This window comes from Dasypus novemcinctus, chromosome 8 (genome assembly GCF_030445035.2).
Source record: "Dasypus novemcinctus isolate mDasNov1 chromosome 8, mDasNov1.1.hap2, whole genome shotgun sequence".
In the NCBI taxonomy this organism is placed as follows: domain Eukaryota; kingdom Metazoa; phylum Chordata; class Mammalia; order Cingulata; family Dasypodidae; genus Dasypus; species Dasypus novemcinctus.
In genome coordinates, this window is record NC_080680.1 from 32,826,960 (window position 1) to 32,850,114 (window position 23,155).

The window sequence follows — 23,155 nt, forward strand, 5'->3', positions numbered from 1 at the left end:
GAATCTGTCTCTTTTTGTTGAGTCATCTTGTCATCTTGTTGTGTCAGCTCTCCGTGTGGGTGGCGCCATTCTTAGGCAGGCTGCACTTTCTTTCCCGCTGGGTGACTCTCCTTACGGGGCTCACTCCTTGCGCGTGGGGCTCCCCTATGTGGGGGACACCCCTGCGTGGCAGGGCACTCCTTGCACGCATGAGCACTGTGCATGGGCCAGCTCCACATGGGTCATGGAGGCCGGAGGTTTGAGCCGCAGACCTCCCATGTGGTAGACGGACGCCCTATCCATTGGGCCAAGTCCGTTTCCCTTTGCTGTTTTTAATAATGACAGTTGTGAGGAGTCCTGCTCAAGTGTTTTGTAGAATATCCCTCAGCTGGGATTTGTCTGATGTTTTTCTTATGAATAGACTGGAGTTACGGATTTTGGGGAGGAAGACCACAGAGGCCAGGTGCCCTTCTCATCACATCACATCAAGGGCACATGCTCTCACCATGACTTGTCACTGTTGGTATTGACCTTGCTCACCTGGCTGAAATATTTTTGTCAGGTTTCTCTACTGCGAAGTTACCTTTCCCCTTTCTCTGCCCCCATACTGTACTCTTGGAAAGAAGTCACTTATGCATGGCCCACACTTAAGGAGTGAGAAAGTATCCACCACCTCTGAAGTTAAAGTTTCTATATTTATTATTTGAAATTCTTCTGCATGGGCGACTTGTCTCTTCTCCCCTGTTTATATATTTATTTATATCTGCATGGACTCATAGATATTTATTTTATACTTTGAGTTATAATCCAGTACTACTTTATTTATATTGTTTTTTAAATTGTTCCAGCTTTGAGAATTTTTTTCAGTGGGCTCCAGTGTCTTATTGCCACTCATTTTGTGTGTGTTTTAGCACTTCTTTACTTTCTGGCACTATAAGATTCTCCAGGTTTGTCTTGTATATTTCTTACCCCAGCAAGTCAATTCTCGAAGGAACTTTGGTTCCTTTCATTGGAGAATGGCTTTAGAAACCAAAATCTGGGTGCTACATGTGCTTATTGCTACTAGGGTGTTGTTGCTTCTAGACCCTCTCAGCTGACAGAACATGAAAAACTTTTCACAATTTTAATTTTTAAACTTACTGAAAGGCTGAAATAGTAACACAATGAACAACTCTGTTTGCTTTACATGATTCTTTTTTTTTTCCTGAATGATTTGAAAATAAGTTGTGGAGATCCTGACATTTCATCCCTAAGTACTTTATCGTGCATCGCCTAAGCAAAGGACCAACACCAACCTGACTACAATTACCACATCTGAGAAAACATTAATCAAGCATATAATCCAATCATATTCAAATATTCCTGTCAGCCAAATATCTTTTCAAATTTTACAAAAATCGAGGTTCTATTCAGTATTTACACACTTTAGTTGGTTGTTTTATCTCTTTAGTCTCTTTCATTAATTTTCTTACTTAAAAAATTTATTGTAAACATATATACAATATAACAATATATAAACATATATACAATAATACCTTGTAAGCACTTTTAAGTATACAATTCAGTGGAGTTAATTACATTCACAATGTTCTGCTCCTCTCTTATTTTTTGTTTTCATAATATTTGTACCTATTTTTTCAAAGAGTCCTGATTGATTGTCTTACAGACATTCCCATTTTCTGGGTTTATCTGATGATTATCTTCAGTCTAAATAGTGGTGTCTCAAACTTCAAGATTATTGACATATTTGGACTGGATAATTTTTTGTTGTATGGAGCTGGCCTGTGCATTATAAAATATCAGCATCATCTTTGGCCTCCACCCACTAGATGCAAACAACAACCCCCAGTTGTGAGGATCAAAAATGTCTCAAGATATTGTCAAATGTTCCCTGGAGGCAAAATCACCTCCAGCTGAGAATCTTGGTCTAGATACTTTTGTCAAGGGAACTATAAAGTCATGTTGTGTACCTCTTAATGTTTCACATCAGGAGACTGACAATATAACAGTATGGAAGTAAAGATAGTGGTGCTACATGTAATAATTTTGCTAAGGTGGGTAATTAGCAAATTTCTCCATTGTAATTAACTATTAATTGCAGTGGTACTTTGAGTCTGTGTGATGATCCTGTTCCCTGACAAATTTTCATCCAATGATTTTAGCATCCACTGATATTTTTCCCTTGAGTCAATATACTAGGGAATGCAAATGATGGTTTTCCCAATTTTCTCTCTCTCTCTCTACCTACCAGCTAAAACTTTTCTTTAAATGAGAACTTTCTCCTTTATTCTGGCTTTTCTCCTTCACTTTCTCTCTTCTTTAAATATCATGATTGATATATGGATTTTTAAAAAATTAATGGAGATGTAATTCTCTACTATTAATATTTTTTGATGTTCTAATTTTCTCAAATTTGGCCAACGAGAGTAAAACGAATACATTAATTTATTAATTAAAATAACTCTTAATATTAAAAAGTTCCATGTATCAATAGTGATATTTATTATGATATATTTGAATATATATACACACGTTATATATGCATATTTAAAAATAATGCATCCATACAGGTTCCATCAATTCAAACCCATCACCATAGAAACCATCCTCATTTTTCCCCATTTCACGGTTGCATCTCCTTTTTCCTACCATGAGAGCCCTGGATCTCAACAATGTCAATATAGACAATATAATTGCTTATTTGTTCTATTCTACAGCATACATAAGACAGCATCAGTATTATTACATAAATGCCACTACTAACAACAAATCCACTAAGTAAAATCTCAGTTTTGCTCTTAGACTATATCTCACTAGGAATATATCCCACTAAATCTCTTAACAATACTGTGTTTAAAAAAAAGTACTTGTATTAATTCTTTTCACTGTGTGGTTACAGTAGCAACTTAATGTACAGTTGGGTTTATTTAACTTTGTATTCAACTTGAAAGTTTGTCTTTTTTATCTTTACTTGTTTTTGAATATAGTAAGTAAAAATATTTACATGGTTCTGTTCAAAACTATAAAACTATAAAAATACATATACCTATACTCCCATCCTCTTTAGCCTTTTCTTTATACATAACCATTTTCATTAGTTCCATTTTTTTTGCAAAAAATAAGGAAATATAGATATACATAGAATGCATATACACACAAGAATGTATATTCTTTGTGTGTGAAAAAGTATTCTAAGAAAAAAATTTTAGTTAACAAGTTTCATTTAGCAAAATACACCCAAAAGGAAATCACAGTACAAAGAAAGGTCTAAGACCTCACAAATTCCTACAGTATTAGTATTGTGTATCAATTTTCAAAAATTAACTTTTTTAAAAGCTTAAACTTAACCTAGAAGATTTTAAATGAAAATTAAAGTAAAACAAAAGAACATGAGAAACGTTTCTTTTTGAATTAGGGATCTAGCACCTTTGAATTTTCCAAAAAAGCATGTCTCCCGAATGTGTTCACTGTGAGGAGGTGTAAAAAGACCCATATTTAACGAATTTGAAACTACTTTTAAACTCAGATAACTTCGCTCTGAAGTACACGACCAAAAACGGTAATTGAGGAAAGCTGAAAATAGTTTAAGGTATTGTTTACTCAACAGGACATGCTACAAGAAAGTTTGCATAAAAAAACACCTAAGAGGTAATTTTTAAATCCAGATTTCACAAACTTATGGTGCAAAATGGTTCCTCTAGAGTAATAACTGCTCCTCACCGCTTGCTGGCTGCTTGTGAACATTTGATTGCAATAACTCAAAATACTCCTAGCAAACGAGTCGTAGCCGCCCCTGCTGTTCTGGCCGCCGCAGCCGCCCGGGTGGCCGCCGTGGGTGGACGGTGCACAGCCCCTCGCTGCACCATCTGGCTGCCGTAAGCGCCGTTGCTGGCCCGGGTGGAGGAACTCAAGAAGAGTTGTGTGTGTCTGAGCTGCACGTTGGCTCTGTCTTTTGCCATCGCCGCCACAGCCTCTTCACGGGTGGCAAACTCAACGTCGGCCTCGCGGGTCACTCTGCCTTTGGGCCCATCTCGCTGAGCCCCCTCACAGGGGTGGGCGGAGAGAAGTCGTACGTGTCCTCGGTGGCCTTGCAGGGCAGCCCCCTCGTGGGGACGCAGCGCCCAGTTGGGCTCTGGGCAGCAAACTCGCCATCCCCGTCGCTGTGGTCATGGGTTCCCGACAGGCGGTAGGTGAGGCCTCGCCCAAGCAGGTCGCGGGTGAAGCCGCCGGGGTCGCCGAGCCCGCTGCACTCCTCGTGGCCCCCGCAGCCGGCGCTGCAGGCCCCGGGCTGCATCCCATCGAAGCCGCCCGGTTGAGATGCCCACGTACCACCGGGCAGTGCCCGCCGTGCAGACGTGAACCTCAGAGGCAGATCCGAAGAAGACCTCCCCTCCTGGCTGCTCTTGAACACCCGGATATCCGGGGCCCTAGTCTCGCCTTGCGCTTCCGGAGAGCCTTCTCAGCCGACTCCCGCGAGGCAAGCTGCACCCAGGCCTCCCCTGTGACCCTCCCCTCGGGGTCTCCAGGCAGCGGGATCCCATCCGGTTGGGCACGGTTTCCAGTCCTGAGAAGAACTGCACGATCTCTTCCTTTGTGCATCCGAAGCGGAGTCCGCGGAGTCCCCGAAGCCGCCCAAAGCCGGCGGCGGCGGTGGCGGCGCTGTTCGGGCCGCCGTGCTTCAGCTCCCTATCCATTTCCGGTCTGTGGGACTGGACTACCTCAGCGGCCCACGCGCTCTCTGTCCTCTTTCAGGGCCGTTTTTACAAAGTCTTCTGATTCAAGTTCGACAAAAGTCTCGCCACTCTGTCTGTCTTCTCTGGTGTGGATGACGTGATCACCAGTGAACCCACTGCGAATTTTGCAGTCGGAATGGAAATTCTGCACATCCACAGTAGAGCAAGACCAGGGCAAGCCACGGAGCTTGACCACGAGCGCCTCGCTCCGGACCCAGCATTGTGGAGACTTGACAGCGCTGGCGTCAAACCAGCTGGTGGGCAGGTTCCTGGGGCTGCCTCTCCAGTGAGACGCCGCGCAGCCCTGCTTCCTTCACGGAACCGAAGGCCCAAGAACGTATATTCTTACCTCAACTTTTTTTTTTTTTTTTTTTTTACCCAAAGGTGGCATACCACGTATACTCTTTTGCACTTTGTCTTCTATGTTCAACAGTACACTGTGGAATCACTATCAGTTCATATAGATCTTTGTTGTTTACAAGTCTTCCATGGATGGGCATCTAAATAGTTTCTAATAGTGTACCACAATAAATGATGTCATAGTGAAAAATATTGTGAATAGAGTTTGTGGAGGGATGTCCTCAGGGTAAATTTGTAGAAGAGGTATTGCATAGTAAAGGGTAAATGTACAGGCAGTTGCATAATATGGTGCCAAATTTCCCTCCACAGGGGTTGTGCCATTTCATACTCTCCCTAGCAATGAAAAAGAGTGCCTGTTTTCCTACAGCCTTGCCTGTAGAGTATGTTATTAAGCTTTTGAATTTTTGCCTCTGTGACAGGTGAGAAATGGTAATTCATTGCAATTTACATTTGCATTTCCTATTTAATGAACAAAATTAAGCACCTTTTCTTAGTCTTAAAGGCCATTTATTTCAAGTGATTTTTAGAAGCTGTCTCTTTCTTTGTAATTTCCTGGTTATCGTCTTGTATCAGGCTACCTTTCACTTCAAACCCAGATTACTGAAACCATCTAGCTGGCTTCTTTCCTTACAGCCCTTCTCTCTTTCAGTTTCCCTACACATGGTTACCAAATTAATCTTAAAACACCCCTCCAAAACACTCTCTTTGTAAATAAATGTCAATTATTTCCTTTGCCATGGAATACTTTTAAACCTAGTCTGGAATTCAAGATTTACCATTTGGTTTTCAACAACTCCTCCAAACTTCTCTTTTTCTTGTTTTATTTGCTCAGTCTTTTTGCAAAACCAGTATACTCAGTGCCCCTAAGATTTGTAGTGTACATTCCTTCCTCTCCAAACATTTCTTCCATCCTATTTTCCAAATCAAAAGACTCTCCCTATTGCAGTCCTGCCCTCAGCTCTGTCTAAATTCCTTCAAGGAATCTTCAAGGTTTATCCCACGCCTGATGGTCAAGCTTTCTTTGACCACTTCAGTGCAGAGAGATGCCCTCCTTTTTAAATTCTTCTGGGGCATATACCACTATTTAGCCCTTGATTTATATGGATTTTTGGGCAGTTATTTGTTTAAAATTTGTGTATATTTTTCCACAAGAGTAGGCACTGCAGCAATTTCAGTGAGTAGATATTAGTAGAGATTCATTAACAAATTCTGAGCCAAGTTAAGGCATATTAATTTTTGCTTTATTGATTAGGTTACAAAGTAAGTTGACTTTATGCAATATCATTAAAATCAATTAAGTCTATGATGATATTGGCATAGGCCCCTAAGCTTAGGTTACAGTCAAGTGTTATAACTATTAATATATTTTCTACATTTAGTGTTTAAAAGGTGCCTCAAAATATCTTGTAAAGCTTACTCCAGGAAAACAGTTTGGCAGTTCCTCAAAAGGCTAAGCACAGAATGATCCATCAATCCCACTCCTATGTATATACCACAAAGAATTGAAAACAGGGACTCAAACACGTATCTGTACGCCAATGTTCATAGCAGCATTACTCACAGTAGCTGAGGTATAAATAACCCAGATGTCCATCAACAGATGAATGGATAAACATAATGTGTGTCTATACAATGAAATATTATTCAGTCATAAAAAGGAATGAAATTCTGAAACATGTTATAATATGGATGCACCTTTGTAGCAGTTTGGTATAGTTATGAATTCCAAAAATATATATTTGATTGTAAACTAGTCTGTACCTGGGCGTGATTAAATTATGATGAGGGCTTTGATTGGACCACATATAAAAGATATAGCAAAGGACAGAGTTGGAAGATTTTGATGTTGGAGTTTTGATTTGGAGTTTGATGTTGGAGTCATGAGCTGGAGACCCCGGTAAGTAAGCACCAGAGGAAAAAGAAGCAAGGCCTGGGAAGAGAGGACCTGACCCAGGAAAAGAGCACAGAGGAATAGAGGTGGTTCCTTAGACACAGCAGAAACCCTGGGGAGAGAGACAGAGCTGTTTAACTGATAGTCTACAGCTGACCCTGTGGAGAAAACAAGGACCTGAGCCTGGAAAGAAGCAAGACCTGGGAAGAGAGGAAGCCAGGACGCCTGAACCCTGGCAGACGTTGGCAGCCATCTTGCTCCAAAACATGAAAATAGACTTTGGTGAGGGAAGTAACTTATGCTGTATGGCCTGGTATCTGTAAGCTCCTACCCCAAATAAATACCCTTTATAAAAAACAACCAATTTCTGCTATTTTGCATCAGCACCCCTTTGGCTGACTAATACAACCTTGAAGACATTATTCTAAGTGAATAAGACAGACATAAAAGGACAACTACTGCATGATTCCACTTAAATGAAGTTTCTAGAATAAGCAAATTCATTGAAGCAGAAAGTAGATTAGTTACCAGTGGCTGAGGGGAGGAGTGAGTGGGAAGTTATTGCTTAAAAGGCACAGAGTTTCTATTTGAGTAATAAATAAATGTTGGTATTATATGGTGGCAATATGGGAAAACATTGCATGCCACAGAATTAAACAATTTAAGATGGTTAAAATTGAAGCCACTGCGGGTGCTCAGCAGGCAGAGTTTCGCCTGCCAACTTGGAACAAGGAGACTGGGCTTCATTATGATGAATATCTCAACCAAGTGTCTGATGTGTGGCAAACAGATGAACATTTCAGAGAAAAACTCCAGAAAACAGACACAAAGGAACTAAAGAGAGGGAAGCTAAGCAAAGAGCTGGATTTACTAGTTTCCATGTGAGTACCAAACTTGATGTACTAAAAGGCAAGAAGCAGCAAAGTTAAGAATGCTACTTAAAGCTAAATTGGATTCCCTTCAAGATATAGGTATAGACCATCAAGCTCTTCTCAAACAATTTGATCCCTGAACCACCTGAATCCTGACACATTTGAATCCCCAGATTTAGATATGTTAGTCAAAGCAGCTACATGTGATCTGGAACACTATGACAAAACAGGACATGAAGAATTTTAAAAATATGAAATGATGGAGGGACACAGAAGGAGAGAATATTTAAAAATACTGAATAAAGAAGAGAGAAAAGAAGAAGAGTCTATATTTGAAGAAATGAAGAAAAAGCATGAAAATCATCCCTAAGTTAATCATCCAGAAGCAAAGATAAGTGAAAGTTGTATGAGAAGAAATTGGATCCTAATGACTTTGATCCCAAGATATTTTTCAAATTACACTATGTCAACAATGACAGATTCCTCAATGAACAAGAATTAGAAGCCCTGTTTACCAAAGAGGTTGATGCTACCAAAGACCAATTGCTGACTCTGGAAGAATACTTGAAAGCTACAGAAAGAAAGGAATTACTGGAGTCAGATAGCCTGGAGACATTGGGTCAGCAACAGTTCTTTACAGAGGAAGAACTAAAAGAGTATGAAAATCATACCTTTTTACAAGAAAAAGAACTTAAGAAAAAGGCAGATGAGCTTTAGAAACAAAAAGAGCTACAATGTCAATATGACCAACTTGAAGCTCAGAAGCTGGAATATCATCAGCAGATGGAACAACAACAACAAAAATACAGTAAGGAATTCCTCCACCAGGACCAGCTGAGAACTGAAATTCCAGTCACACATTTAAAGATGAAGTTAACCAGAATTTTGAAGAAAATTGTGAATATAACATTTATTTCATCTTTTTACCTCCCTTCTTTTTTCTCTGTTCAATAAAGATTTTAGAGCATATTTGGAATAAAGAACGATACCTTTAAAATGGAAAAAAATGGTTAAAATGGAAAATTTTATGATATATATATATATATATACACACCCATAATAATTACTTTAAATGGCAAATGAAAAGGATTTTCTAAAAATAAAATCGGTACATTTACTTCTCTCCTTAATTAGTGACAAAATATAATTTAGAACACTTTCATTTATCTTAAACTTTCTGTTCAGGATGCTGATTAGAAAGATATAGAATTTGGCACCAAATCCTCTTGGAACAAAAAGGTATTATATAAAATGTTATCTGCTTGTGTACAGCCTGGTAAAAAAGAAAAATCTAGTCACATAAATTAAAAAAAAAAAACCCTTGTTTCTTCCCAGAGTATCAAATTCAGTATTTTCCTCCAACAGAACAATCACTTTTTGGTCATGTGTTTTGTTTTCTGTCTCCTTTCTGGTAATCAATCTTTAAATGATCAAATAGCTAGCTCCACCCAGGAAAGAGACAAGATTCCACTCAATCTGGTGCTTGAATTCTTCTTTATTTGCTATAAAAGGTAGATCTTACTCTATAATGTGCCAAATATCTGGAAAGGAATGAAAAATTCAGAAAAATTCTCACTATTTCTAACAGTAATTATTTTATAATGTAGTTAAAATGTCATGAAGTGACTGATTTCACTTCTCCACTAACTCCTTTAGAGATTTTCTGTACCTCATCCAAAGATAAATCTACATTAATAAAATGGAATAAATCTGAGTTCTCTCCAAAGGTTGATGTCCCTTCTCATAAGAAGAATCTTGGGAAAATTCATAGCAAATTATTCATATCTTATTAAAATTATGAAACCTAATATACCATATCCTTCTCTTCAATCTCCCTAACAATCCTAATATTCCATGAAAAATAATTTATTTTTGTATTGTATGAATTTTTTTCCTCTTCTACTTCTACATAACCACAGAGTGATGGGAGAAAACATCCTCTCTAAATCCCTGGGTAGTCTGAGCCATGACTCTCTGTTAGGAGTTTGGACAATTCTCTGGTTCAATTCACCAAACATTTTTACATATAGTGTGCTTTTATCATATGCTGGACATAAATATTTCAATAGTACTTTTGAAAGTACTTCTAATTTATCCTTCTAATTTATTTATTTGTTCAAGTAGATTCTTTTGGATTTTGAGTCCCAATGATCAGTATAGGCCAATGGAATTAATTTCCCCTCAACTTCATCTCAGTCTCGTCTTTAGTGGGATCACTTAAGGAGCGAGTGGACACAGTGCAGCTCCCTGGTGACCATGGCCATCACTGTATCCCACCTCTGGGCCAATCTTTCACCGATCCTAAATGAATTCACATATTTGTACATCCCTTTCAAGATGTCTTAAAGAAATGGAAGGAACATCTTTTCTCGATATAGAACTTGTTAAGTGGCCTTTTCTACCATCATCTCTGCACAGAGCCAAGAAAGACAAAATCTGAGGTCTAAGATCTCTATGCATAGATACACATATACATATCTATATCTCTATAATGCACAAAAACACTAGCATGGACATGCAACAGCAGAGTTGGAAGAGGAGACCACAATAATTAGATGGGGGAGGGGGTGAAACATAATGGATAAATACGAATAAAGTGAAATCAAGGTAGTCAAAACATTAATCCTTGCTCCCTGGGAGACTATTTCCTATCACATAAGAGTCAATGGATTTTGCCAATTTTAAAATTTTAGTATTTTTAAATTTACGTGTAGGTCTATTTTTGCTTCCCAGAATATTAGTATTTTACCTTTAAATCTCTGACTCTAAGTGTTACCCCATTCTTAAGTGACTTTATTACTGTATTTTATTTTCTAGTAAAATATGCCTTATTTCATACTGGAAGGTAATGGGGGAATGGCATTCTGTTCCTTAAAAATTCTATTTTGTAGATCCACAAATCCAAATGCTAATTATTTTCTGTATGTTGTCTAAATTGACATTAAGGTACATTCCTGGAATTTGGTGGCCTCCATAGTTTTCACTTTACATCCAATCCACTGGTGCTGGATATTACAGAATGCCTCTACCATGCCTTCCAGGGGCTATCCAGGTGTGTGAGAGGGGAGAAAGGATGAGCTATTGATTTGAATTAAAGAATTATATTGAAGACTAAGTGATTTTCACTGCATGATGGGGATTTCAAAGCACTCTTACTACATTGCTTTCTTCTCTAAGGAGTTTATAGCTCCAATCAGTAGAGTTTTGTTTGTTTGTTTAAGGAGGGATCAGAGATTGAACCCAGGATCTTATACACAGAAAGGAGGCATTCAACCACTAGCTACACCTACTTTCCCTTCCCGTATGCTTTTGTGTTTCACATACCAAGGAAATTAGAATAATGAGGCATTTCTTTGCCTGAGTTTATTTCTCCTCCACCATTGTTCACCTTCAAAAGTTGTCACTTTGAGAAGATGAGGAGAGGCTGAGTCCCAGGTCCCCGAAAAATGATTACCAAGAGCTAACAAGCAGAGGAAAAGACGCCACCATCCTTTCCTGAACTCTAGTTACATAAAGACAAGTGGCCTTTCTAATGCCTCTAGCCAAAGTCTCATCACCAAGACCCTGGTTTGCATGGGAGTCAGCCTACATAATGCATGCTGATGGCTCCGTGATGACAGGAAAAGTTTCTGCTGAAGCAACATGATAACAGGTTGAGGCTGTATGATAAAAGAGGCAGCTATTTCAGCTCTTTAAGCAACAAAGGAAGATGACATACCCACGCTGCATCCTAGACATCCTTCTTCACAAGGAACACATTCTTCATAGTCTGGGTCATGCACTTCACCTAAGCAGTGAAAAGAGGGAAGGGCACAACTCATTTCCATTGAGTGGAGACATTAATTGCTATAAAAATATATTGATATGTAGTTTATTTTTAAGTATATCACAGAGCAATTAAGAAGCCCAAAGTCATTCTATGAGGATATATATGTCACCCACATTTTATCTCTATTAATTTAATAGATTGGGTCTGCTTGATAGGGTACAAATAGAATCAGGTTGGGCTATATGCCTGGCAACTAGTTTTGAAGTCAAGCTGGTAAATTTCATTTATTAGAGAAAGAAGTCCTGCTTCTGGGAAAATGGAATTTTCTATGTAAGTGAAGAGGGTCTGTCTCTCTCTTTTTTTCATCTATCTTCCTAAACCCTTTCTGTTGCTTGTTTTAAATCCTATACAATGTTCATAAACATTAAGAGGGGGAAAAAAATGAATGTTTTAAATTATTCTTAAAATGTCTTGGAGCTCTCTTTAATTCCAGACCAGGCATAATTCTTAAAAGAAAGCAGATGAATAGTATGCTGCATACTTGGAGGAAAACAAAAACAGTAAGTGTTTTTTAACCTCCTTTTTTTCCCATAAAAAGATAACAAGTTGAGCAATAACAATAGTATATGATTTATAGAACATTTTTGTATTTTCAGTACTTTTAAGTGGGGTGATTCTCATTTGCCTCTCGTAGCAGCTCTGTCTTATTGCCTTTCACAAATTAAGAGACTAAGCCATGGAAAAATTAGGTTAATTTTGTCCAGTCTCATATCTAGTAAATGGGGAGGAGAAAACTGTGAACCAGTACTTCTGGAGTCTAATCTAATTTTTCTCTCTTCCCTACAAAACCCTCACTCCATGTCACTTTCTCCATGCTTAGCTGTGTTCCTGTGGTTGGTGTTGGGAAACCCAGAGAAAGGGTGTGTGGGAGAAGAGATAGGGGCAATGGTTGCTGTCCCCATTTGGCATATGGAATCACCCAGGGTCATCCCAGGTGCTGACATTAAAACCAGGAAGTCACTTCAAGTCTCTGAAACATTCAGGCCCACGGCTCCTCAGTCAGGCTCCTTGTACAGGGCTGTGGCCTCAGAGCAGCCTTACCTTGTCCGCATTCTAGCTTCTGGCAGGTATGATTAGTGGGCACTATGGCATAGCCGTCCTTGCATCGTGTGCAGACACGTGGCCTGTGGCAGCGCTCACAGTTGTCTGGGCAGGGGAGGCAGGTGTTTCCCTCTGCAGGGTGGAAGCCCGCTGGGCAGCTCTTCAGGCACTGGTCCCGGAACAGGAAGCGCTCTCGCCCGTGCTCATCTGAACAGTTAGAGGGCAACGAAAAGAGGAAAAATGTCCAAACTTAACCATGAAGCAAACATAAGAATTTATTATTTGGGGAAAAAAAAAATATATATATATATATATATATATGTATATATATACTATTGCATGCTTCTGCTCCTAGGGGACCAGGAGTATTGAGTGGATGGAATGAAAAGTGCAATATATATATATACTTGTAGGTGAAAAGTTTTCCTTGCAGGGGGTCATCTTTCCGTATTAGACGGGGGAGTGCCCAGACTCTGGGCTGTCAGTGCAAATCTGTGAATTATGCTCTGTGAATAACTACAATTCAGCTTATGTTTAACTTTTTGAGCTCCTTTTGATATCTGTGCCATCTCTCAGACTTGTGGGCAATAGAGATCCCATGGGATTACACAAGTGCTTAATGATTGGCACTTTTTATGAAAGTGCAACCTGTTAAAATGATTTTGAATTCTGTTATCAAACTCGCGTGCTTGTGCTGACCGTCTAAGTTCTGAATTTTTGCACGGCTGCCAATTCCTATAATGACAGCCTGTTGAAGCACTTGACCAAGAGCAGCTGAATGATCCTTCACACGCACTCCTGAGAGTTCCTGACTTCTGTGAACACTGGACACTGCAAGGAAAGAATCATCAGGCAGTATTCCCAGACTATGGGAATCTGCTACTGGAGGGAATAAGAAATTCTAATCACTTACAAAGGATGGCAAACAGCTACAAATATTAAAAAAAAAAAAAAAAAAAAAGAAAAAAAATACACACACACATACATTTTGGTAATGAAAGTGGTAATGGTAGCACAACATTGTGAATGTAATTAATACCACTGAATTGGATATTGAAAGTGGTTAAAATGGAAATTTTATGTTGTACATAGGCTACCACAATAAAAATTAAAAGAAAAAAAAAATGTCAGGATGAGCACAGATGCGCCTAGATGTCTCTTCCTCTCTCCCTTCTAGACTTTGTGTTTGTGCTGAGTGTGCTCAGGTCATCGTATTCTTTGGCTGTGTCCTGGGGAGAATCAGAGCCCCTCAAATGCCCCTGCCACTGAAGACTAGCACATCTGCCTTACCCAGAACAATCAGGTCTAGCGTCCACTCATCATGTGACACGCCACATGGAGATAAAGAACCATTGACCTTCAAGATTTAGGCCTGCTGGATCTGTGGATAAAGATAGCACCAGCTCCCTGTGGTAAGTGCAGAAGCTGAAAGCCAGTATAATATGAGACTAGGTATTGCGGTATTCGACTATTTTTTTTTAAAGACTTGTTTTATTCCTGCCCCCGTTCCCTCCATGCCCCCCGTTGTCTGCTCTCTGTGTCCATTCACTGTGTGTTCTTCTGTGTCTACTTGTATTCTCATTAGGTGGCTCCAGGAACCAATTCTAGCACCTTCCGGAGTGGGAGAGAGGAGATTACTCTCTCGTGACACCTAAACTCCCTGCTCTGCTGTGTCTTCTTATTTTCTTTCCTCTGTGTCTCTTGTTGTGTCATCTTGCTGTACCAGGTCTCAGCGTCAGTTGGCACTTGTGCACGGGGTGGCATTCCAGCATGGGCTGGCACTCCGCGTGGGCCAGCTTGCCACATGAACCACCTTGCCCTCACCAGGAGGTCCTGGGTATTGAACCCTGGACTTCCTATATGGTAGACAGGAGCCCAATTGGTTGAGTCACATCCGTTTCCCAGTATTCAACTACCTTTAAGTTTTATTTTAAATTTTATTTTCATCTGTTTTTGACCTGTAAGCTCAGCACTTACAAATGATTTAACCTAATGTTTCTTATTTAATCAAAGCTCTGGCTCAAAAAATAATTTAGAAGTTACACCCTTGGATTATGGGCTGTTAAGCCGCTTCTTTTCTAATGTGTTTTCATTCCAGGAGCCCGCTGTTTCCCTTGGGACAAAGAAAATAAAGAAGGTTTTTAGAGAGGCAGTAGGAAAAAAATGCCTGCTGCCTCCAAGTTAGATGTAGAAAAACGTTATCCTCTAAGGGATGTAGAGCACTTGGGAGGCTGTAATATACATTTGGAAATTCTACAACCATAGATCAATGTTGTGGAGCATAAAATCCTGATCTAGTAGAACCTAGGATCTCAGGAGATCACAATGGAGTTAATCTCCCAAGTTATGATCTTCTTATTTACTTTGTGAAACAAGAGCAAACCTCATTTCCACCATAACTTACTCAGAACGATTCCATTTTTCAGAGGGTCCCAACTTCTGTATCTCTCAGCTATAAGGAGGGTTATGAGAGAGAGCCTTGAAGAAGCCTGTTGTATACCCCAAAGGCATTCTCATGATATCAAGTCAGGATCCAGAGGTTTGGGGACAGCCTAGCTTATAGTAAGCTCTCACTACATTATCTGTTGAATGATTTAATAAATGAAGGAGTGAATGGATATTTGACAATATTCATATTTTTCCTACATATCCAACTGTCTCAGCAATCTTAAAATAAAAATGAATGGTGATGGACTCAGCTACTGGATAAAATGTTTTTATTTTATTTTTATTGTATAGACATGATTTTACTATTTGGACCTCTTTCGGCATTATAATTTGGTTTTAAAAGACAGAGATTTTCAGGGCCTTGGCACTTAAAATACATGGACCATGCTAAGGGAAGTCACTTAGATGCTTTGACCATGGCCAGCTTCCCCAAAGGTTTGGTCCTAGGATTGTGCCAAGATTTGGTCATATATCTGATAGTCTGAATATGCCAGCTTGCTTAGTTATGGATGATAATTGGATAGCACATAGATTTAAATACCATGCATAAAATGTTGGCTACTTGCCCAGAGTCTCAGAAATTAAATTATTGTAATGATATGTAGGGGGGAAGCTGATTCCAGCAAGAAAGGGCTGATGTTTGCTGGTAGGTGCTGCCTTAGTTTTCCAGGGTTACTATAACAGCACCACAGACTGGTTGGATTAGATAACAGAAATTTATTGTCTCACAATTTTGGAGACTAGAAAGCCCCAAATCAGGTCATGCTTTCTCCAAAGTCTGCAGCGTCTTGGTGATGGCTTGCCAGCAATCCATAATTCAATCCCCCATCATACGGCCATCTGTCTCCTGCTGCCTCCTCCTCACTACTATTTCCATGTCCAAACTTCCTGTGCTTAGAAGGACTCCAGTTGCATTGGGTTAAGGCCCACCCTGATTCAGTCTGGTTTCATCTTAATAGATTCTTCAAAGATCCTTTTTACAAATGAGTTCACATCCACAGGGGTTAGGACTCATTTTTAAAATTTTAAAAATATTTATTAGAGAAGTTATAGGTTTGCAGAACAATAATGTATAAAATACAAGAATCCCATTGCCTCCCTATTATAAACGCCTTACATTGGTCTGGTACATTTGTTATAATTGATGACAGCACATTTTTATAATTGTACCATTAACTGTAATCCATGGTTTAACTTAGGGTTCACTGCATATATAGTGCAGTTTCATGAATTTTTAAAAAAGTTTATTCTATTACCATACACCCTAACATTTCCCTTTTAATCACATTCAGATATATGTTTCAGTGCTATTAATTACATTCACAATGGTGTGCTGCCATCACCAAAACGCTTCCATCATTCCAAATAGAAACTGTACATTTTGAGCCTGAATTTCCATTTCCTACTCCTACCCCATCCCCTGCTAACCTATATTCTAGATTCTGACTCTATAAGTTTGCTTATTCTAATGATTTCATATCAGTGAGATCATATAGTATTTGTCCTTTTGTGTCTCATTTATTTTCATTCAACATGATGTCTTTGTGGGGGACATGATTCAATCCATAAGAGGTACCAAAACATTTCACATGATAATATGAGACAAGAGCTAAAATACAGGTGATGCCAAAGTTTAGACTGGCTTTCATTCTAACTGAAGGGTAACTAACTATTACTGAACATTTCTCAGTGGCTGATTTTTTAGAAGAGAAGGTGGACCAAAGAAAAGGCCTCAGATGCCTGTGAGAGGAGAGGAGGCATGAATGAGGTCAAGGCATATGGGGGAAGGGACTGCTGGCAAGGATAAAGAGTGAAAGGCATACATTTTATGATGTTTACTTCAAAATTTTGCTTTCTTTAGCTCTTGTATGAGTAGATGAAAGTAGCTTTGCATCCAGTAGGGCAGGGGATAAATCTGGGAGAGAATTTAGAGTGAATCTTCAACAACTTCCCTGGAGATGTGCATTATCAAAGAGATCCATACCTAAACCTCCATGATTACAATTACACCAGGGGTAGACTTTCTACAAGTTGATGGGGCAGCTTTATAGGGTAGATGGGCTCCCCAGCTAGAGGATTGTCAGCCTTTTATTAAAGCCTGCTTCAATCCAACCACCCATCCTTCTTTAGTACTGCATTATTAAGGTTTCTGAACTAAGAATCTGGTCCAGAGTATTTTGCCAGGGGAGGTCAAAGAGGGAGAGCAGGCATATGAGATGAGCCTGGAAAAAGAGTCAGGGGTCAAACTGCAGAGGACCTCTGAGACCATGGGATATAATCCAATGAGAGCAGAAAACTTTTAGAGGTGTTAATGTTGGGGCATATTTATGTTTTGAGATGATTTCCTTGTTCCTGCAGTTCTCTGACAACTTCCAAGTGGCATAGCTCAGGTATGAGGAACCCCTCACACAGCGTCTATTATGATAATTCTCTTAAAGATTGAATGTGTCCTCCTTAATTTCCTGGCTTAATTTCCTCAATGGGTCTTTGCTTTATTTTCTGTCCTCATGTCTGAATTAATGACCTAATGTTTCCATACCCTCTCTTTCTACTTCTCTGGAAAAAGACAGCTCTTCGCTTAGAGGTAAGTCTGTGTCTACACTAATGTGAATGAGGTTTTCCTGTCCTGACAGCAAGCAGAAACTTCAAGGTTGTAAATGCTCTCTTATGAGCAGCTGTTTAACCTTAACCCCTGAGATAAAGCTTCTGAGTCAAACCAAATAAAGGCCACTGGTCAAAGAAGAGATTTGAGGCAAGGAAGAACAAGCCAGTGGCCAGATCTGCTCACCTGCTCCACAGGAGGTACAGTTGGAAGGCTCACTCCCTTGGCATTCCTGGCAGGTGTGGTGACAGGGAAGACATTGGCTCTTGAATTCAAATTTCTGTGAGGAACAGTTGAAAACGCAGCGGCCATCATCAAAAATCCTAGAGCAGCAAGGAGAGGAGAGGCAGACTTTAGTTAGAGTTTGTATGGGTGACTTTCTGGAATGGTCTTAAGTTTCACAGCATGTGAAGTTCACATTTAGCTGCAGATTTGATTTCATTGTTCTAAAAACAAGGGGGATGCCTGGGACCCATCTTCAGTAGAGCATGTGAAATAGTAGTCACTTTCCTATCCCTGGACCAAGGTTTGGACCCAACAATAAACATGCCAGAGACTGGCAGGGGTGATCACAGGATGCAATACCTGACTTAATTTCCAAATAAGCCAATCAGTGCCCACAGAGATTGAATCCATATTGTAGGCCCCAGCCAACCCCAGCCAATAGTCAGAAGTCTCTGAACTTTTTTTTTAAAGATTTATTTATTTTTATTTATTTCTCTCCCCTTTTCCCCAACCGTCCCCCTCCCGGTTGTCTGCTCTCTGTGTCCATTCGCTGTATATTCTTCCGTGACCGCTTCTATCCTTATCAGTGGCACTGGGAGTCTGTGTTTCTTTTTGTTGAGTCATCTTGCTGCATCAGCTCTCCATGTGTGCAGCGCCATTCCTGGACAGGTTGCACTTTCTTTCGCGCTGGGTGGCTCTCCTTACAGGGCGCACTTCTTACACGTGTGGCTCCCCTATGTGGGGGACACCCCTGCATGGCCCGGCACTCCTGCATGGCTTGGCACTCCTTGCGCACCTCAGCACTGCATGTAGGCCAGCCCCACATGGGTAAAGGAGGCCCGGGGTTTGAACTGTGGACCTCCCATATAGTAGGTGGATGCCCTATCCATTGGGCCAAAGTCTGCTTCCCTGAACTCTCAAGATACTAACCAGGCCTCTGAATCCACAGGTCTTGGAAAAAATCTTTTTCCTTTAGTTTTTACCATGTTAATACTTTGCAAGGGAAATGCTAATTTTGCAGCTGCTCCCAGGGTAGAGCAAAGTACTAGCCATCCTGTAGCTAAGGTGCTGCTTATAAACTTGGCCTATGCAAGCTGTAGATAATCAATGAACTCAGAGTGTCATTTTTGCAAATGTTTCCTGATGTATGGGGTACTGCAGTCCCCCATTTTCTGACCAACACTTACAAGGGCACTGCAAATTAGTTAGCCTCTGGACTTCCAAAATATTTGGTTTTATATACACATAATATGTGCAAAAAAATCACTGTTAATATTTCCATAGTTTTGCTTCTCTTTTCCTTGCAAAGTAATCACAAGAGCAAAGGTGGTTAAATGAATCATATCCAGGAATTCTGTTCAGGGAAATGCAAAATGTTCATCAACTTCAGGAATCAGACAGGTAATGTGAGTAAATGAAGTGAGCTGGGGGGCTCTGTCCCCAGAGTTTCTCATTCAGTAGCTTTTGGGGAGAGAGGTGAAAACTTAAATTTCTGACAAGTTTCTGGGTGCTGCTGAGGCTGCTGGTCTGAGGCGCAGACTGGAGAGGGGCAGGCAGCTTTGCAAACTGCTGTCCTACCTTCCGCACACTGATAGTTTGGATTACTGGATATTTGCTAAAAGATTCCTAAGTGATACAGAGGTGATTGCAAATTGGTGTTTCTTTGAGTTTCCTTGGAGTGGTAGCTCTTGAATAGTGGTTTGGTTGTGAGGTTAATGGAACACATGGCAGAGGGCTCCTCTCTCTCTAACCTTCACCACTCAGGTTGGCTACTACATGAAAGGCCAGGTGTAGACCATGAGCAGCAACTTGTTCCTGGAGTCGCACTGGTTTGTCTAAACCCCTGAATTGGGGCTGGCCAGGTCAAACTCAGGTTTGGAGGAAATTCGGCGTATGGGGGGACAAGGCTTCATAAATACTGTGTGGTTTGCATTCTCCAGTCTAGTCCCCCACATCCTGAAAGTGTGTAATTTGCATCTGTGAGGAAACAAATGGGATTAAAGCAGAGGACCCCTCCAGTTCTTGGACTCTCAGCCCCCCGTGTCTGGTCTTGTGACTGCAACCCTGGAGGGAACAATCCTTTTGGTCCACTGTAGGACCCTGAATGGATGGTCACGCTCACTCGCTTGTCCTCAGCCAAGCAGATACCAGGCACCCTCACATACAGTCACCCAGCCCAGATTTTGAGAACAAATGCCAATGGCCATTATCCCATTCCCAGACTGGCTCTGGTTTCTGAAATGGAAGATATTTCAAGGAATAATTTGGATGTGACTAGTTAAAAAACATCCTCCTGTTATGGATTGGACCCTGTCCCCTACAAGGACATGTTGAAGTCTGAATCCCTGGTCCTGGGGATGTGAACTTATTTTTAAATAGGATCTTTGACGATCCTATTAGTTAAGGTGAGCTCAAACTGAATCAGGGTGAGCCTAACTCTAATATGACTAGAATTCTTACAAGGAGAGGAAATCCAGTTAGGGACACAGACAAGTGAGGAGGGGACAGAAAGAGCCAGATGGCCATGTGACAGAGGCAGGAACTGAGTTATGGATTGCTGGCTAGCTACCACCAGAATGCTAAGAACTTTAGAGAAAACACGATCCTTGACACCTTTATGTTGTGCTTCTAGCCTCCAAAACTGTGAGACAATAAATTCCTGTTGTTAAACTGACTGGTCTGTGGTGTTTGTTATAGCTGCCCTCACACACTAAGACACGACTCTATAAGAAAAACTGCCTAAGAGCTTTCTGAGGCTTTTAAACAAGGAAGCTCTCTGATGCTGTGCTCAAAAGAAGAATGGGGCATGTTTATTCTGGGGTCTACGTTGAGTTGAGAAAAGGTTGCACAATACATCATCATTTTATTCTTTATAGGAAAAGATTGGTCAAGGGGGAAAATAATTTCTTTTGGGAGAGATTTAATATTCTTAGTCGGAACAATGTAAAACTATACAGAAACAGGAGGGGGGGAGCAGACAGTATAATTCTTTCCTATTTATATAGGAAAGGGGCTGTCTTTTTGACTCAAATGCTTGATTTTTAAGGAGGTATCAAGCACATTAATTATACTTTAAACCAGCACCCCCTATCCCAAGAAAAGGTGATACCCCCATTGCTGTGAGAACTTGAGTCTTTCTAAAGAACAAAAGATAGGAAAAGTAATCATGCTTAACTAAAGGCATTGAATTACATTACTTGCTCTGTATTCTCCATCCTCCTCAAGTACCATTGCTAAGGGACTTGAGGAGAAGCACCTTTTCAAATCGCCAGTTTTCCATAGTCACCAATAAATCTTCCCTAATGGAAGAGAATAGCTGCCTTGCTCTGGGCTCCATGGGACCGATGAAAATTTTCTTTAAAGCCATCTCAAGATGTTGTGAATTCCTGAGACACTCAGGCAAGTTAATCTCTACAGAGGAAGAAGTTCCACCAAATTATACATGCCCTTGACCTTTTCAGCACCGAGTGACAGTGCGTCATTCCAGGTCCAGCAAGGCTCAAAGGAGCCAAGGGCTGAAAAGCCAAGCAGAGATGATGCCCTCAATATCGCCAGAAGCCCCCAGGTTGTGTGAGGGGAGATGTGAAGGGTACAAATGGCAAGTCCGGCTTTGCTGGTTCTCTGTGCTAATTGCTGCCTTGGCCTAACTGAAGCCAGAACAAGGGCACTAAACATGGTTTCTTGGTGCTCCAATGCTTTAACAGAATGAAATCTGGCAAAATGTCTTTTTTCCTGAACTCAGTGAAGCAGATCAAAGGAAACATTTGAGGGTGGGGAAGAACAGAGGTAGCTTTTAAATGCTTTTAACTAATTCACCAGACTCTGCAACCCCTTCAGAACTGGGCTTGGTTAGTTTGGGCAGTGAGGACCTTGCACTGCAGAACTATGCGGGTGCAACAGCAGGGTCAAAGGGGCATTTCTTTCCTCCAAGTTTTCAATCGTTTGTAAGGAGCGAAACCTGAGGTTTTATAGAAATTTAAAGGGAAAATAATAAGATGAAGAGAGGACTTTCAAATTTTTTTGTTTCCTATAAGCAACATCAGGGTTAAATGCTTTTATCTTTTAATTTTTATTATGGGAAAACTTAAACACAAGTAAAAGTAAACAAAAGAGTACAACATCCCTCTCATGTATTCAACCAGATTCAATGATCAATGCATGGCCAGTCTTGTTTCATCTATAGTGCCCCCCTCCCATGAATTTAACTCCCTCCTATATCATTCTGAAGAAAACTGACAAGTTAAATATTAACATCCCTCTCCCAATAATAGTTTCTTTCTACCAGGACAGGAGATATTGAAACATTTAAGAAAGGAAGAAACTCAGAGAGACCAAATACCCTCCTTATTCTGATTGTGCCCCATCCCTCAGCCCAACCCCAGGTCCACTTTCTGCCATACTCTGTTCTCCTGTGTCCTGCAAGCATGCCCACTATTAACAGTATTCCCAAGCTCACTCACTCGCCCTTGTAAGTAGTATTTCCCGTTGGCCTCCAGAGGAATTCAGACAACGGGAAACACCAGCAGAGCCAAGGGTGGAGGAGAGAGAGGTAGGGGGATTAGCTCCTCACCCAACTCTGCCCTGGTCTGGGTTCTGGAGCAGCTGCCTCCTCTGCAGCCCCAGTTTCCATCAGTCTTCCCCAGGGTTCCCGCTTCTGCTTCAGGCCTAGGGCGTGGATGCTTCCCCGCTATTGTTTGTCAGGAGTGTGTCCTAAAAAGCTCACTGAACCCGCACTTAACTCAAGGCTGGGCATAGAACCTGTTCTGGTGACTTGTCTTGAACAGACCTAGTTCTATTGAAGGAAAGTGTTGCATATTTTCTGCCCTTGCAAGAACAAAGGAGTCACCCTCACGGTGTTTCCATGTAGTTTCTTTGTCTTCATCCTCATAACCTCTTTCATGGAAAATTCAGAAAAGAAAAGAAATTGGGTCATTCACTGACATGATATGACACTCTGTCTTGGACATGTTTGCAAGTAATGGACATAAAGGAAGAGAAATGGAGAAAGAGAAAGGGAGCACTCAGAGAGATGAGAAGAAAATGATTCCCAGGAAATGAAATTTTCTTAAGAGGAGACATTCATTCAAGATCTTTACAAATGCTTTCCTTTCTTCAAATGATAGAGCCTGGATTAATTAAATGAATAAATGGAACTGAGCTGCCAAGATGACTGAG

The 23,155-nt window shown here is 40.5% G+C and overlaps 1 protein-coding gene and 2 pseudogenes across 6 annotated transcripts in view; 1 reads left to right on the forward strand and 2 right to left on the reverse strand.

The window, feature by feature from the left end:
* PCSK5 (proprotein convertase subtilisin/kexin type 5) overlaps window positions 1-23,155 on the reverse strand; it is a 434,041-nt gene that overhangs the window by 80,746 nt on the left and 330,140 nt on the right. For all 6 annotated transcript variants that reach the window (XM_058301654.2, XM_071216671.1, XM_058301655.2 and 3 more), the window contains exons 22-24: window positions 17,942-18,078; window positions 12,706-12,912; window positions 11,554-11,622 (exon numbers count right to left, since the gene is read on the reverse strand). In XM_058301654.2, coding sequence (XP_058157637.1) covers window positions 11,554-11,622; window positions 12,706-12,912; window positions 17,942-18,078 — 413 coding nt within the window. The remainder of the gene's footprint in view (window positions 1-11,553; window positions 11,623-12,705; window positions 12,913-17,941; window positions 18,079-23,155) is intronic.
* On the reverse strand, window positions 3,568-7,427 carry LOC139439432 (heterogeneous nuclear ribonucleoprotein F-like; annotated as a pseudogene).
* LOC139439433 (nucleobindin-2-like) lies at window positions 7,630-8,700 on the forward strand (annotated as a pseudogene).